The following is a 17,634-nucleotide window of genomic DNA, read 5'->3' on the forward strand; positions in this document are numbered from 1 at the left end:
TGAAACAGAAGATGGTAGCACTGCATGTACAAGGATGCCAGCTGCCATTAAACCCCGAAGAAGAAGAAGTAGCTCTGTACAGAATTCATAGCACAGCCCAGCTCAGTTTCCAACAATGGCGGCAGCTAGTTAGTTTTAATATTACTCTTATTATTCTTTCTGGGTCACAAAATAAACGTTTAACATATTTTTAGGCGAGAATGTAACTGTGTAAACCTCAAATATCTGCTCAGTTTATCAAGACACCACATATTTTCAAAAGCGCTCCGACGTTTTTGGAGACGTCTGTTACCCACTAGCTCGATAGCTAGCCGGGGGCAAAGCTCACTAGAGCCCGTGAGAACACCGGACTCCCGGTAAATCGTTTTCAAACCCACCGCCGTCTTTCGCTACTCAGGTTAAACATATATAGGTCACTTAGATCAGCGGTCCCCAACCCCCGGGCCTCGGACCGGTACCGGTCCGTGAGTCGTTTGGTACCGGGCCGCGAGAGTTGAGGCTCAGGTGTGAAATGTATGGTTTTCAGGGTTTTTATCGGTTTTCAGCGTTATTTTGTTATCGTTTTTATCGTTAACTCGGTTAGAATAAATACAGTACACAACTGTACAGAATAGAATAGAATAAAATAAAATACTATATACAGTAGAATAAAATAGAATAAAATATACAATAAGATAAAAATAGAATACAAATGCTATATATGACTGAGTAAAAATACAACGATGCCAGAAAAGATTATTGCACTTAGTGTTATTGCACATGTGTGGATGTGTGTGTTTGATCAGTTAAAGTCTTTATTGTGGAGTCTGACAGCAGTGGGGAGGAAAGACCTGCGAAATCTCTCCGTCCCACACCGTGGGTGCCGCAGTCTCCCACGGAAGGAGCTGCTCAGTGCTGTCACAGATTGCTGCATGGGGTGGGAGATGTTGTCCAACAGGGATGACAGCTTAGCCGCCATTCTCCTGTCACTCATCACCTCCACTGGGTCCAGAGGGCATCCTAGAACAGAGCTGGCCCTTTGGTTCAGCCTGTTCAGTCTCTTCCTGTCCCCGGCAGAGATGTTGCCACCCCAGCAGACCACACCATAAAAGATAGCAGAAGCCACCACAGAGTCATAGAATTTCTTCAGGAGTGGGCCCTCCACTCCAAACGACCTGAGTCTCCGCAGCAGGTACAGCCTGCTCTGCCCTTTCCTGTAGAGGGCGTCTGAGTTATGAGTCCAGTCCAGTCTGTTGTTCAGATGAACACCAAGGTACCTGTAGCTGTCCACAGCCTCAATGTCCATACCTTGGATGTTCAGTGGTTGCAGTGGAGAATGCTTGTGCCTGCGGAAGTCTACCACCAGTTCCTTGGTTTTACTGGCGTTGATCTGGAGGTAGTTCAGCTGGCACCAGTCCACAAATTCTTGAGTCAGATGCGTTCTGGTGCAATAAGCTGTACGTTTTACGTCCAATGGATGCATGATCTGATTAGTCGACTAATCGCAAAAATAATCGGTGACTAGTCGACTATCAAAATAATCGTTTGTGGCAGCCCTAACTGTAACTGTGCTGCAGATTTGAAAATTAAAAATAATTTGAGTTACAGGTGCAGTTGTGCTTTTCTATTTGTGGTCTATCCTTTTTTATATTCTCTATTGTCTTTGTTTCTCTTTTCTGTCTGTCAGCTTTGACATTGTTATATTACATATATACTGTGAGTAATAATAGAAATTAATACATTATATTAAAAACCACACAAACAAGAGGAGTCTGTACAGACTTTCTAGAGCTTGTCTTGGAAAAGCAAATCTGTTTGGCACAACGGTGCATTCAGATCATAATTCAGATTGCAGAGCCAGACAGGACCGGCTAAAACATATCTAATACAAAAGAAATGAGCATTGAGTTTAGAACATGTACTCATCAGGTCATATCCATTTAAGTCAGAATGTGCTCAGAGTTTAAATATGTGGCAACAGTTTTTGATTCAAAGCCAAAGTTGTGTGCTTCAAAGGGAACCAGTGCCTTTCATGTTTGAGACATCTTTCTCGTTTCCACATTGATAACATCATGTTGGTTTCATATTATCGAGCTTATGTTGAATCTCTTCTATGATTTTCCTTGGTGTCTTGGACATTTGTCAGGAAATGAAGCGATCTAACAGCTGATTGGTTTATCAGTGCTGAACCATCACCACATTACAGCAGACACATACAGCAGTTAACTGCTTCAATGTTTCTTGATGACTCAACATACTTTTGCAGTTTGTTCCTCCTTCCCTCTTCCTTCTGGACAAAGGTTTCTGTTCCCAGAATGAATAACAAAAAAAAAGAAAAAAAAAAAGCTTTGCATCACTCAGATCAATGAATCATAGCTTTGTTGCTTTGTGGGTTACGTGATGCTCAGAACCTGACTGTATTAGGTGAGACAGAAACGGTCAGCTTCATCAGGTGTTAGTAATCCTGATCTAAAATCATTGGTTTTCTTTGTGTTTTTCCAGATGTTGTCAGGCTGTTCTTCCTGTTAGAAACTCCATCATCCCAAATCTCAGGGGCATGCTCTTCTTTTGGACCATGGAAACTTTTACCCAGGAGCCAGGTAAGCCATCCAAACCTGTGTGAAAAAGTTGTTTAATCATGAATAAACTATGATTAACCACATTTGTTGGAAAGTTGAGTTCAATTTCTCTAGCCACACTCAGGCCTAATCTCAGACCTCCTGAATGAAGAAATCACTTAAAATAAATCTTTCTGACAGATTGAAGTAATCTCAAGTGTCTCATAACCCAGTCTGAAAGGGTTACAGAGATATCAGTTTAAGCTGCTAACAATGAGCCTGAGTGGGACCCCTTCTTTGTAGATATTTGGAAGTCCGTAAATACAAGGTATAGCATCCCCTGGGTATAGATGATGATATGTAGGGTGGTCAATGATTTTGTCCTTTTCAAGTTGTTGAAGGCAAGCAATAATGTTCACATTTTATACAGAGAAGACAGATGGTTTGAAAGATGAGGGGAAGAAGCCATCTATGTCCACTGTGAACAACCATCTTTGAACGGAGGTGGTGGTTTACGACACCAACCGTCTGCCATCTATAATCCAGTTTTGAGATCTTTTCCCAGAAGCCTTAACACCCACTCACATCCTGGGCCATTTGACCTCAGGAAATCACATGATAGGGTGGGGCTAGGTTTCACAGCGGGTTCACCCAAAACCTTGGCTGATTGTTACCTACACCCGTTTTTACACCCTGGCTTGTTTGATTAGGTAGAGGATCAACAGGGGGTCCATCCATGTCCCTCTTGGTGGACACTTCCCTAGGACTTAACTCTGGGACTCTCCACCATTTGACCTTAGAACTGAAGAAGCTTCTCGGAGGAGAGGTGAAATGTCTTCAAGCAACTGAAAGAAGTCCAGATGCTTTTCTTTCCAAGCTCCTTAGACCAGTCTTTCTCAAACTGTGGTATGCATACCACTAGTGGTACTTGGGTTCTCTCTGGTGGTATGTGGGAAATCTCCATTTTTTTTAAGATTAAATAACATACCATTGTAGAGGTATGAAAAGATGGCGCGAGAGTTCTCAAGGCTTTTCTGGGAGCCAGAGTCAACCAGAAAACGTCTCCCCCAGCGTGAGCCCTCTATGAAGAGCAGCCTTTCCTTATCGCCAGCGGTTGCAGCCGCTACAGAGCGCTGGTGGGCTCGTTTCCCTGGGCCTTAAAACAGCAAAGGTGGCACGGCCCTGTCACGCTGATGGTAAAAACACAGCCTTTTCCACTCACCCACAATCGATGAGTTGGAGGCCCCCGGGAGAATCAGTGGGGGCCAGCTCGCACTGGTGCCGGCAACTGTCGGAGGAAGACGTGCGTGAAGAGGAATCCGCCGTCATCCGTTACTAGAAAGAACAGCGTGCTCTCCATGAGCTTGAGAGCGGTACCATCACCCAGGCCAGAGAGAGAGAGGGGTTTCTCGGCCCACTCTGCGTCAGAGAGGGAGTAGTGCCGAGCAGCAGCGCCTTGAGAACGGTGTATTTCCCTTGGGTGGGGGGATCCCATGCAAGGCCCACATGATGGTATTTTGTGTTGTGGGCTGAAACGCCATGAAGAGCAAACTGATTTTTGACGTGCATGAACCACGAAGGAGGGTCGTGAAGTCAAAAATCCAGCAGCTTACCCGCCACAGCAAAAGGTAAAACCTACACCTCTGCTATCACTTCTGACATAAATGAAGACAGAAGACTAAACAGCAGTGGTGTTTGTGTGGTTACTGAAGTTGGGCTAGCTGGTATATAATAAAGTGCTGCGTGGTGGCTAGCTATACAGCTATGGTTTGCATAATATAAACAGTGAAGCTGGAGGATGAACGCTAACTTTTTTCCACTTGATAAAAGTTAACGTGAGGGTTCCCGAAGGTTAGGGACAAATGCAAATGTCATCTCTTAAAGACTGTATATCCCACCTGCTGCGAATGTTTTAATGCAGTACAGTTGCTATTATTATCACATCCTATTTATGACAGTTAAAATAAATAACATTCATATAAGAAATAAAATTGTCTGTGTAAACTATATGTGGTGTACTACTGTACTTTAATGTCAGTCATAAGGGTGGTACTTCAAGAGACAGTTTATGAAGTGGTACTCATTGTGAAAAGTTTGAGAACCACTGTTGTAGAGGATAAATCTAAATTTCAAATATATGAAAACTCTCCACACCTGAATCATCTACAGGTGCATAGAGGGAAATAAAACCTTTTTCAGAATAAGAGTATAACCTATGCACATTTATCATTATTTTTTACCATTACAAAGTTTCTCTGTGCCTGACAAAGGTCAAAAAGATGCTGTAACTGAATAAAATAATGGTAAACCTGACAGTGTTCAGAGGTTATACTCATATTTTCTACAGAGGATAGTTTCAGTTGTGGATCATTTGTTATTTCTGATGTAATGTGGTCCATCGTGTGAATGACTTCTTTATATGGGTTTCCCCCCCTTATTCCTTCAGTTTTATTAAAATATTTACATTTTAAAATGACTTTTTTTTTTCCAAAAACATTAATGAAAGTGTGTTTTTGTTTTTCTTTCTGTCAGGATGTGTCCTGTAACTGAAAATAGGACTGCGTCCTTAAAGCGCACCAAGTCATTACAAGAGCTTATAAATTTTGACAGAGGACAAGGTCCTGCTACTGCAGAAAGGTAATGTGTGTCTAAATGTTGTTCCTGACTCGGTGTTTGTGAAAAAATTCTTTCTCACACATGTGGGCTCAAAATGTGGTCATAAATATTTTGTACTTGTAAAAAAGATTTGTATGTGTAAAAAAGATTTGTGTGTGCAAAAAAGATTTGTGTGTGCGTAAAAAAGATTTGTGTGTGGACTAAGAAAAAAACCCCTGCAAGTTACAAGTACGGATTTTTGACCCTATTTTTCTTCCCTTCATCTGATTGGTCAATGTCATGTCAATCACAAATGTAACAATCCAATCAGAGAACAGATGGGTTTGGCTGTCGAGGGGCGCTTTTTTTGAACTGCAGGTCTTTGAAGGGAATAAATGCCCTTTTACATGCCAACCCAGCGTTTTCCTTCATCACCACGAAGGAAAACAGTCTGTGGTCGTCCGAGTTTGGTGATTTTTGTGTCAGAGGTCTATGTGTTTAATACAGGGACTTCCACAGCCTTTTCAACAGCGCTGCGGACCGCGGGGTGGGGGCGGGCAGTGTTTTGGAAATGACAGTCTTCATTACAAAGCTTTCTTCGTTATGAATTAGCATACATGTTTTTATTGAACATTTGAAGAACTAGCAAAAAAAACAAACTCTTGTAGAGGACATAAAGTCAGAGATAGAAAAGACAAGGAGCAGGTGCATCTAGTACAGGTAGAGCTGCTGCAAAAACCCACAGAGCCCAGCAGCCAGCGTAACAAATTCTAGATCCTTTGCTTTTAGTTAGCAGTTAGCATTAGCAGCGTATCCTGCATCCGATGTGAAAGGACTTTTATGCTGCGCACTGTGACTCACAGCAATGGTCCTGGGTCAGCCCTGACTTTGTGTTAAACTAATCCTAAAGTAATAATGTTATTTCTAACCACTGATATACCACAACTTTTTCCTTTCAACAGCTACTGAAAGTTAGGGGACCTAGCTGCTATCGGATATTTATATAGCGATCCTCCAGCTTCAAACGGTATCACCCTTCAAGGACCTGCAGTTCAAAAAAGCTCCCCTCCGACAGCCTAACCCATCTGTTCTCTGATTGGATTGTTACATTTGTGATTGACATGACATTGACCAATCAGATGAAGGGTAGAAAAATGGGGTCAAAAATCCGTACTTGTAACTTGCAGGGTTTTTTTTTTCTAAGTCCACACACAAATCTTTTTTACACATACAAATCTTTTTTACGCACACACAAATTCTTTTTACACATACAAATCTTTTTTACGCACACACAAATCTTTTTTACACATACAAATCTTTTTTACAAGTACAAAATATTTATGACCACATTTTGAGCCCATACACACACTCCTGTGTTCGTAAAATGGTAAATGGTAAATGGCCTGTATTTATATAGCGCTTTCGTATGTGAAGCTCAGCTGTTGTTTGGCCTGTAGCTTACTATGATTGGTTCTCTCCAGTTTCCAGCTGACTGCAGAGCCTTTCTGCCAGTGTTGCCAAGTTAGCGACTTTGTCGCTATATTTAGCGGGTTTTCAGACCCCCCTTAGTGACTTTTTTTCTAAAAAGCGACTAGCGACAAATCTGGCGACTTTTTCTGGTGTTACTGGAGACTTATTTATGACGACTTTTTGACGTGAAAGCGCGTATCGCTCTTACTCTCAACAAGCAGCGGTTGCTGCCGTTGGCACCTTGCCCGTACCAAAGCGCTCACAGGCGGAGGATAGTCTTCATGCAGCTGCTATCAGTGTAGGAGATGTTCACCCCAATGCGTCGAAACTGCAAATGAATCGCACATGAGCGAAGTCGCTGCTCCCGCACTGTCTGTAACGCAATCAGTTCTTCTTTCACTGTTATGCTGTTTTGTGGATCTCAAGGTTTAAAACTACTCATAAACACACACACAAAGTAACTCCAAAAGAGCGCCTATTTTGGGTCACTTTTGCCGGTCCAAGCCCGGATAAAGGAGCAGGGTTGGAATTGTGACATTAAAAAAAACAATAATTGCTACAAGAAATTTAATTTGTAGTTCTAAATAAATTCTAACTGCATTTAGGACGTTTTTTACTCACTTTATGTCTCTTCCACAATGTTATTTCTCTCTCCAACAGCGTAGGTTACCATACATTAGCATGACCAATTATGCAAATTGCGCGATGATGTCATTTAGCGACTTCTAGCAACTTTTAGGACAGCCAATAGTGATTTTCCTTACTGAGGAGTTGGCAACACTGCTTTCTGCTCTTATTGAAGAAAATATAAAACTATTCCAAGGAACCATCAACGACTCATCCAGGAGGTCAAAGAAGACTCCAGAACTACATCTGTAGACCTGTAGACATCACTTGGCTCAGTTAATTCAATTTCATACAGCGCTAAGTCAGAACAACAGTTGCCTCAAGGGGCTTTATATAGTAAGATAGACCCTACAATAGGGTTAAGGTCAAAAGTCATGATTCAACAATAAGAAAGAGACTGGGCAAAAATGAATAGTTCAAGGAGGAAAGGTTCGTGTCACATCTGCCAAGAAACATAGATTTTCCTGGGGTTTCTCAGAAATATTCTATGGACTGACGAGACAAAAGCGGAACTTTCTGGAAAGTTTGAGTCCCGTTACATTTGGCATCAAAATAATGACATTTCAGAAAGTGAACATCGCAGCAGCAGTCAGACACAGTGGTGGTAGTGTGGATGGTCTGGGCTGCTCTGTTATAACTGATGAAACCATGAATTCTGCTCTCTACCAGAAAATCCTGATGGAGAATGTCCACCAGTGATGGGAATAACGGCGTTACAAGTAACGGCGTTACTTTTTTCAGTAACGAGTAATCTAACTAATTACTATTTGTGTCGTTACAATGCCGTTATAGTTACTAACAAGACAATCAGGTGCAGTCGCGTTACTATTTTTCAACAAACAGATGGTTGAAGTTGTCTTCAGCTTACCGCATCTTATATCAGTCACACGGAAGTAGCTGTAAGTAATCTGGGCGCTACAGCTTTAAGCAGCTGCGCACTCCCGCGGACGGCAATCACTTTCTAGCACAACACCTGGAGCTCAGGAAGGCAAAACAATTGCATGAGTGCTGCTGTTTGACTGAGGAAGAATAAAGTAGTCGTGGTAAGCCAATCACATGACCACTTCAAGACAAAGCAACAAGGTGATAGATACCAGTTTTTAAATTGTGTCGATAGGCCACGTAAAACCAGATTCATGATAAACAATATATACGTGTGTTTTCCTGTATAGTTTTGTCACGTTTACTGTCTAAGGACAGCGCTAGCAAGCACTATCTGCTTATGAGCAAAAAAACCCCAAAACAAAAAACAGAAGTTTTAGGAGTGACAGCGAGAGAGAGAGAGAGAGAGAGAGAGGGGGGGGGGGAGTTTTGAGATGTGAAAGATTTGTGACGTTTAGCGTGTTTGGGGTGTGTGTTGTCTTGTGTAGTTAGTGTGTAGTGTTGTGGATAGTTTTGTGTTGTGTGTCAGAACAATGAGGCGACTGCTGTCTCCAGGTAGAAACAGGAGTGATACACCTGCTGCTGTCAGACCTGCAGGTATCAGGCTGTGATGTTCTCCTTTATAGTGGACAGAAATTATTGTTTTGGAGTGGCACAAATAATTTGTGTGTCATCTTATTGAATGCAGAACAGCTGATTGTTCTGTAAATAGTTTGAAATGGTTATTTAAAGAGGGGTAAAAGGTTAATGGCTGCAAATAACTTTGTTGTTTGCAAAACTTGTCTATAGGATTTTAAATTTGAACATTTATATTTGAATTAATTTTATGAAATATGATTCATTAAACATGTTTGTGGTTGTTACAGTAAACATATATAACTTCTACTCTGAGTTTGTTTTTTTTTCTGATTTTGGATCAATTGTGTTAATACAGTATATCAAAATGAAAACATAACTGAAAATTCAGACATTTGAGGTTGTGCTGAAAAGAATGATACCAAACAAGACAAGTAAATAGCTTTTAAAGGTCAAATGTAGGAAAAATCAAAGGTACTTAAAAATGGCCAATTATACCCTGGACCCCCAATGGTTAAACTTTTTTTAAGTAACGCAATAGTTACTTTTCAAGTAATTAAATGTAAAGAAATTACTTTTAGAATCTTGTAACTCAGTTACTAACTCAGTTACTTTTTTGAAGAAGTAACTAGTAACTATAACTAATTACTTTTTCAAAAAAGTAACTTTCCCAAAGCTGATGTCCACACATCCGTTTATGTGCTGAGGCTCAAGAGCACTAAGGCAGCAGCACAAGGATACAAAACGGAGCAGCAATTCACCTCTGAATGACATAAAAAAAATAAAATGAAGGTTTTGGCGTGACCTAATTAAAATCGGGACTTCAGATTCAGAATCACTCAGATTGAGATGCTTTGGCCTCAAATGTAGGTGAAATACTCCAAAGACACTTTTGGACTTTGGAACAGAGCAAGCTATTAAACTTGAAATGTAAATCCTCATGAATGAAACGTTAGCTTGATGCGTCCGACTTCTCCCATTAAATGAATCCACTCGTGCAAACAAACAGTTCCACGAGATAATTTGATAAACTCCACCATGACTCTTTATTTTGTCACCAAGATTTTCAAAGCGTCTTGGAAGTTTTACATTTTCACATTGATCTCTTTAACGTCAGATCAGAGGGATGTGGGAAAAGTCAATCCATGGTGAACCAGCATCCCTGTGCACACTGACTTTCATTTCATTTTCCTTGGCTTCTCTTTCCAGAGTACAGAACATCAAGGACATGATGCTCCAAATTAAGAATATTATTATTATTTTACTTTCATTAATTTGTACTTAGCATATGTTTTGTCTGTTGTGTCGATATTAAGGGTCTGCATGTAAGGATGGATGGCAAAAAAAAGAAAAAAAAATTTGTGTTTCCAGGTGTTGTCCAGCTGTTCTTCCTGCTAGCACTCCATCGTCTCAAATCTCAGGGACATGTTTCTGCTTTTGGACCAAGGAAACTTTGAGATCAGATGTCTTCAAGAAGGAAACGCAGCAACATTTCTGGTAAAATATTTACAGAAGTTTACAATTCACCTGGCTGAGCAGCTCTCCTGAAGGCTTGAGCGCCCTCTGCTCGTTCCTATTCATGTTTTTACTTCATGTCTTCTTCTCCTGATACTCTGTTAAAAAGTTAAAGTTAAAAAGTATACAGTAACAGAATGTCACCACATGCAGAAACCTAAAGGTAGTTTCAGCTCTAATATGCAAATTTTTTAGAACATTTTTTAGCAGACCATTGATCAATGGTCATAAGTACCATTCACAGAGTTTTGGGGAATGGCTTCAATCACAGCATCATAAGATGGAGAAAGATCTACCCTTAGGCCCGCTCCTCAATTCAGAGATGGTTGTTCCCTTTTCATGTAAATGGCCTCCTTGACTCTACGCTCAAACCAGTGTTCTGTCTACTCAGATAGACACTCCACAACTTCAATCACATTGGCTGGTTTTGTATTACAATACAGTACCTCCTAATGTGCATGATTGTCACAGTAATGCCGCCGAGTGCCCCGTGATGTAATTAGTATGTTACACAAATGCTACAACAAAGGTGGATGTTGAGGCAAGAATATACAGTGGCTTGCAAAAGCATTCGGCCCCTTGAACTTTACCACATTTTGCCACATTACAGCCACAAACATGAATAAATTTTATTGGAATTCCACGTGAAAGACCAATACGTGTGTGTAATCATTCAGCCCCCTTTGGTCTGAGTGCAGTCAGTTGCCCATAGACATTGCCTGATGAGTGCTAATGACTGAATAGAGTGCACCTGTGTGTAATCTAATGTCAGTACAAATACAGCTGCTCTGTGATGGCCTCCCATATGGAAAAGATATATATAAATCTTATAAAGTTTGTATCTGTCTTGTGTGAAACTTGTATGAAAAGCATATAAGTGTGAAAACAGATATAAGATCCCTTGAAAAATTATATAATGAAACTTGTATGTTTTGGATACTTACTAAAACAATATATGAAAGTAATGCAAAAGTGGCCACTTTCATGAGTAAATCACGTAAGCCTTATATGATTTACTCATGAAAGTGGCCACTTTCATGAGTAAATCATGTAAGCCTTATATGATTTACTCATGAAAGTGGCCACTTTCATGAGTAATCACATATAAGTTTTTACTATTTCTTTTCCGTATGGGCTCAGAGGTTGTCTAAGAGAATATTGGGAGCAACAACACCATGAAGTCCAAAGAACACACCAGACAGGTCAGGGATAAAGTTACTGAGAAATTTAAAGCAGGCTTAGGCTACAAAAAGATTTCCCAACCCTTGAACATCCCACGGAGCACTGTTCAAGCGATCATTCAGGAATGAAAGGAGTATGGCACAACTGTAAACCTACCAAGGCAAGGCCGTCCACCTAAACTCACAGGCCGAACAAGGAGAGCGCTGATCAGAAATGCAGCCAAGAGGCCCATGGTGACTCTGGACAAGCTGCAGAGATCTACAGCTCAGGTGGGGGAATCTGTCTATAGGACAACTATTAGTTGTGCACTGCACAAAGTTGGCCTTTATGGAAGAGTGGCAAGAAGAAAGCCATTGTTAACAGAAAACCATAAGAGGTCCCGTTTGCAGTTTGCCACAAGCCATGTGGGGGACACAGCAAACATGTGGAAGAAGGTGCTCTGGTGAGATGAGACCAAAATGGAACTTTCTGGCCAAAATGCAAAACGCTATGTGTGGCAGAAAACTAACACTGCACATCACTCTGAACACACCATCCCCCACCATCAAATATGGTGGTGGCAGCAAGTGTTCCCCCTATGCTGCGCGTGTGCGCAATTGCGCACTGTTGGCACAGTCTTTGCGCAGAAAAAATCTGTGTTGCGCACAAAAAAAAATCTAACCTGAATTGAAATTAAAGTAGATACATTAACAATTCTGTTTTGCATTGTCAGTAAATGACTGGCTGCTCCAGAATGGGATTAGAACGATGCTACCTTATCCCATAGTCCAGCCAATCACGCGATTCACATTCGTATATACGCAGCTAATCAATGTCGTTGACAGGCTATGACATCATCCTTATGTGCCGACACGACACCGGTGTTTTAGCAAAGCGGCGTGGCTGATGTGGAGTGAAGCCACATTAATGACAACGAGTACAACCACTGGAGATGTAAGCAGGACAAAGTGTGGACTTTATACCAGTTTTTAAATTGTATTGATAAGCCACGTAAAACCAGGGCTATGGTAAAAATATATGCAATGTTTGGTTTTCTTCCTGAATACTATTGTTGTTTATATTTACTGCAGGAAGAAACTGTAAAAACGGAGTTTTATTAAGAAAACGCTTGAAAGCACTCTCCGCCTGTGAGCAAAGATGAAGCCAAAACACCCCCCACCCTTTCCCATTGGTTGAAAAATGTACCATGTCGAGTCGACCAATCAAAACATGTCATTTAGTTGTTTAGGGAGGGGGAAGTTTTAGGAGTGACGGCGGTGTTGTGATATGTGAGAGATTTGAGACGTTTAGCGCAAATCTTGTGTAGTTAGTGTGTAGTGTAGTCAATAGTTTTGTTGTGTGTGTCAGGACAATGAGGCGACTGCTGAATGTTACAGGTGTTACAGGAGTGATACATCTCCTGTTGTCAGGCCTGCAGAGATCAGGCTGTTGTTCTCCTTTATCTCATAGTGGACAGAAATTATTTGTTGGAGTGGCACAAATAATTTGTGTGGCATCAGATTTGATGCAGAACAGCTGATTGTTCTGTAAATAGTTTGAAATGTTTGTTTAAAAAAAAAACACCTTGGCAGCATTTTTAGGTAAACAGCTGCAAAAAACTTTGTTGTTTGCAAAACTCTGTAACTTTTTTGAAGAACTATATAATTAATTGCCCAGCATTGGTTGTATACTGTATTTTGCAGACAGTTACAGGACTCAATCGCAGACCACAGACTCATACTACAAGTCAGAGCTTTATTGAAAAAAAAAAGTGTTTTCAAAATTGGAGTTCAAGTTATTTTTACTTCTATTAAATCCAGTTCTTTTGGATTCTTTAGGGCCAAGAAAGACACGGCTCAAAAGTGGTCCTTTTACTTTTAAAAAATGATCTTTATTTTACATATGGAGACCTGAGCACAAAACACACAACCCCAGGTCTGAAGCACAAACGGAAGCCTAGGTATTTATATACTTGCTCTCTACGTCACACCACACTTTAAGTTTCGATCAAACAGCCTAGTTGGTTTCACTTTCTAGCTGCAAAAGCACGCTCTGCAAAAGCATGTAATTTCCTGTCAGCCTGCAAGTCTGGGCCTCTCATAAAACACACTAATCAGCATTCAGATTATATATTCATCACCTAACAGACCCCCTCTTTAACTAATTCTATTAGTTAATCTAATTAACTGACTCCCTCAATAACTACTGTTTACTAACAACAGATATAATTAGCTTTTCCCAGTAAAAGGACCTACTTACATTTATCACTCTTTGGAAACAGCCTCTATAGAGTTAAGTTTTCCCACCCCCTCTACGGATAACATAAATCCGGTCTTAGCACTATTTCTTGGGCAATTTACCTAACATAGAAATCCTGGAACTATCACTAAAGTTGCTCTCATTACTCTGCATTACCTTTATGCTCACATTTAACCTTAACAAGCTTTTAATCTCCTAAACAACGCATATAATTCAACTGTGGAGCTCTGTGCTTCTTATGGGTGCCCCTCTCTGGTGGTTTCGTTCGGTCCGGTGCTCCCTGGAGTCTCGCTACCCCTGTGGTCGCTGTGGTCGCTGTGGTCCCGAAATCTCCTGCAAAGGAAACAAAACACCTTTCCCTATTACGCCTCCCTAACTTATTTTGTTCATCAATTGTTCTCTTAATTATTCAATCTTGGTTCAACCTGTCATGTTTGGGACTCTCTAATCAAAAGCATTAACCTAATTATGTGCATAAGCGTGTTAGCATTTATCCATTGGCACTCAAGGTCATCCCTACAAAATATCAGTTCAGTCAGTCACGCTGAACGACGTTTTTGACCTTCAGTTGACCGAGTGACAACTCCTATGAGCACAGTTGCAATGTGTGTATAAAAAAATAATAATTTATATATATATACTATTCAATGTTACTCATTTCAGTAAACAACATTTTAACACCTTTAACACACTTAAAGTGCTGCTTTCACGTCCCTCTAGGTGCCTCCTGTTGCTCGCTCTTTCTCTCTTATCTGACTATTAACATCCTGTACACAAAACTGTTGCTTCTGCAAGTGCGAAAGTTTCCAAGCAGAATGTGCCTTAACTCTGACCTACAAGTCACAATACATGTTATCTGTTTCTGCAAGCATCTTCATTGACCTTTTACACCAATAGTGTTAACATACTACACAGGTCATGAACAAGATTTTTTTACATTTTCATTGTATGTGGGCTAAAAGCAGTTAATTAAAAGTAATCTAACATAAATGTAGAGGCTGTGATTTGATTATTTTAATAAATAATGTAACTTGGATGGATTTGATGCTGGCGTGACCACAGTGCACACATCTGCTGTTGCCCACAGTGGTCCAAGGGACCGCTCAGGGAGTTTGTGTGTTTGCTCAGACACATGAAAAATTAGAGGGAACATTGGTGGCAGCAGCATGCTCTGGGGGTGCTTCTCTTTAGCAGGGACAGGGAAGCTGGTCAGAGTTGATGGGAAGATGGAGCCAAATACAGGGCAATCTTGGAAGAAAACCTCTTGGAGTCTGCAAAAGACTTGAGACTGGGGTGGAGGTTCACCTTCCAGCAGGACAACGACCCTAAACATAAAGCCAGGGCAACAATGGAATGGTTTAAAACAAAACATGTCCATGTGTTAGAATGGCCCAGTCAAAGTCCAGATCTAAATTTAATCGAGAATCTGTGGCAAGATCTGACAACTGCTGTTCACAAACGCTGTCCATCTAATCTGACTGAGCTGGAGCTGTTTTGCAAAGAAGAATGGGCAAGGATTTCAGTCTCTAGATGTGCAAAGCTGGTAGAGACATCCCCTAAAAGACTGGCAGCTGTAATTGGAGCAAAAGGTGGTTCTACAAAGTATTGACTCAGGGGGCTGAATAATTATGCACACCCCACTTTTCAGTTATTTATTTGTAAAAAATGTTTGGACTCATGTATGATTTTCGTTCCACTTCTCACGTGTACACCACTTTGTGTTGGTGTTTCACATGGAATTCCAATAAAAATGATTCATGTTTGTGGCTGTAATGTGACAAAATGTGGAAAAGTTCAAGGGGGCCGAATACTTTTGCAAGCCACTGTACCTGCTCCTTGGTCTGTGGCTTTTCGTCAGACTAGAGGAACAGGGTGTCGTTTTTGTAGCCATTTCTCTCGTTCCCGGATTTCAGAAATTGGCAATTTTATTTTTCTTGAGATGCACTTATGACTCGTTAAGTGACGCCACTGACCAGCCAATCAGTGGCATGCAGTTTCAGGACGTCTTTTCAGCTACTTTTTACTAATAGAAAAGGGGCTCAAGTGACAGCCTATAGGTCAGGGGTCGGCAACCTGCAGCTCCGGAGCCGCATGCGGCTCTTTAGTCGTTATCGTGCGGCTCCTCGAGGTTTGGTAAAATAAATTAGAAGTATTTAGCTGAAGTGTATTTTATTTATGTTCTTTTTGTTTTAAATTTGTACTTCTAAATTGGAAGATTATTGTGACATTGAAATATAAAAATCTAAATATATTTTTTAATTTTTTTTCATCGCTCAAAATAAGCGTCACACTCGCAGAAGCCGGTGTACCCGCCGAAACGCCGTGCATTTATCGAGACTTTCAACCCCAGGTAGGCCAAATATGGCTCTTCGGATCCACATTATGTCAGCAGCTATTCTCCACTGTGAACTATGTTAAAAACAAACACCGCTCATGCCTCACAGATGACTGCTTACAGTCCTGCATAAAGTTTAAAGTGACTCCGTACAGCCCCGATTTGCAGACGCTGTGCGCAGAGGTTCAGGAGCAGAAGTCCCATTGTAAACATACCACAGCAGACCCACGATGTTTCCATGAACATGCTTTTCAGCATCTCTTTATTGACCACTTTTCACACACAGTTGCACAGTAGGAAAAAAACAAAACGCTTGGACACTGCTAGCACGGGGTACCCACAGAAACGCAAAGCAGGAGATGAAGCATAGCTAAATATGTTTCCAAACCAACTTCATTCTAAGCCAAAGACTAGAAAATATGGTGAAGCATATCTTCTCTTTGGTTTCACCTGCACAAGTGCCAAGGTAGGTCTCCCCTGCAGAATTGGTTTTCCCTTCCTGGGGAGCACGCGCTGGGCTGTTCAAATCACGGACAAACAGTATCCCACATTCTTGATTTTTAGTTCACAAACACTTGTTATAATAACTAATCCTGACATTTTGGAGATGTTAGCTCTTTATACAGTAAAGTTACAGTGGGATACAAATAATATCAGGCTGATCCTGCCACGATTTGTTCCCTTGGTTCAAATCACGGACAAACAGTATCCTACAGCTGTTTATGTTTTTAAGCCCATTTTGCACAGAGAAGCATTTTTTGAAAAATGCATTGATAACAATGTTGAATATTATTACATAGAAAAAAACCCCAAAGAACTACACGTAAAAAAAAAAATCTCACCGTGACGCCTCTGCCTTTGTAAATGGAGGGACAGTAACTGTGTATGCATATGTAAGTGTGTAAAACCTGCAGATAGTCAGATTAACAGTATTTCGTCTCTATCTGCCATTCTGCAATTCATCTCATGTAAACAATAACGTGGCGCACAGCGTGACGTGAAAAAGGCACATACCTTTGACATTGGGTGATGAACTCTGTATTCCTTGTCCACACCTAAATGCAAAAAAGGAGTTTTAAAAAATCTCAGTTTTCGGTGATTCCAAACGCCGTTTACGTGTGGACAACACAGCTGCGTGTTCAAAAATAGCCGTGTAGGTGCGGACGTAGCGTAAAAGAGTTAGTAGTTTATTTTATTACTACCTGTCATTTATTGCAGATTACTTGTATTTGCTTAATTGTTTACTAAATGTTTGAGGTGTGAAATAAACCACAACGGAGCAAAATATGGGTGTGTGTGGTTGGAGGATGTGTTAGTGCGTGTGCGTGCGTGCGCGCGCGGGGGTGGGGGGCGCGACCATTTTCTTGTAAAACAAAGGGGGGCCACTGGCCTAGGCTATAAGAATAATGCCAACACCCTGAAACTGAGCTGCAGCACAGTGCTCAAAACCATACAGCAGTTTAACAAGACAGGTGCCACTCAGAACAAACATTGCAATGGTCAACCAAAGAAGTTGAGTGCATGTGATCAGCGTTATATCTAGAGGTTGTCTTTTGAAAATAGATGTATAAATGCTGCCAGCATTGCTGCAGTGGCTGAAGGCGTGGAGGTTGAGCCTGTCAGTGCTCAGACCATATGCAGCACACTGCTTCACATGGCTGTCTTCCTAGAAGGAAG

At 41.0% G+C, this 17,634-nt stretch overlaps 1 protein-coding gene across 4 annotated transcripts in view; it reads left to right on the forward strand.

The window, feature by feature from the left end:
- LOC147301524 (tumor necrosis factor receptor superfamily member 14-like) overlaps nucleotides 1-17,634 on the forward strand; it is a 62,748-nt gene that overhangs the window by 26,745 nt on the left and 18,369 nt on the right. For all 4 annotated transcript variants that reach the window (XM_086284683.1, XM_086284684.1, XM_086284685.1 and 1 more), the window contains exons 2-4: nucleotides 2,482-2,579; nucleotides 5,070-5,174; nucleotides 10,059-10,184. In XM_086284683.1, the coding sequence (XP_086140809.1) occupies nucleotides 10,113-10,184 (72 nt within the window). In that variant the 5' untranslated portion in view covers nucleotides 2,482-2,579; nucleotides 5,070-5,174; nucleotides 10,059-10,112. The remainder of the gene's footprint in view (nucleotides 1-2,481; nucleotides 2,580-5,069; nucleotides 5,175-10,058; nucleotides 10,185-17,634) is intronic.

The sequence above is a fragment of the Aulonocara sp. 'chitande type north' Nkhata Bay genome, linkage group LG23 (assembly GCF_057382095.1).
Source record: "Aulonocara sp. 'chitande type north' Nkhata Bay isolate Kocher_YH1m ecotype deep benthic linkage group LG23, A_spYH_male_GT1.1, whole genome shotgun sequence".
Lineage (NCBI taxonomy): Eukaryota > Metazoa > Chordata > Actinopteri > Cichliformes > Cichlidae > Aulonocara > Aulonocara sp. 'chitande type north' Nkhata Bay.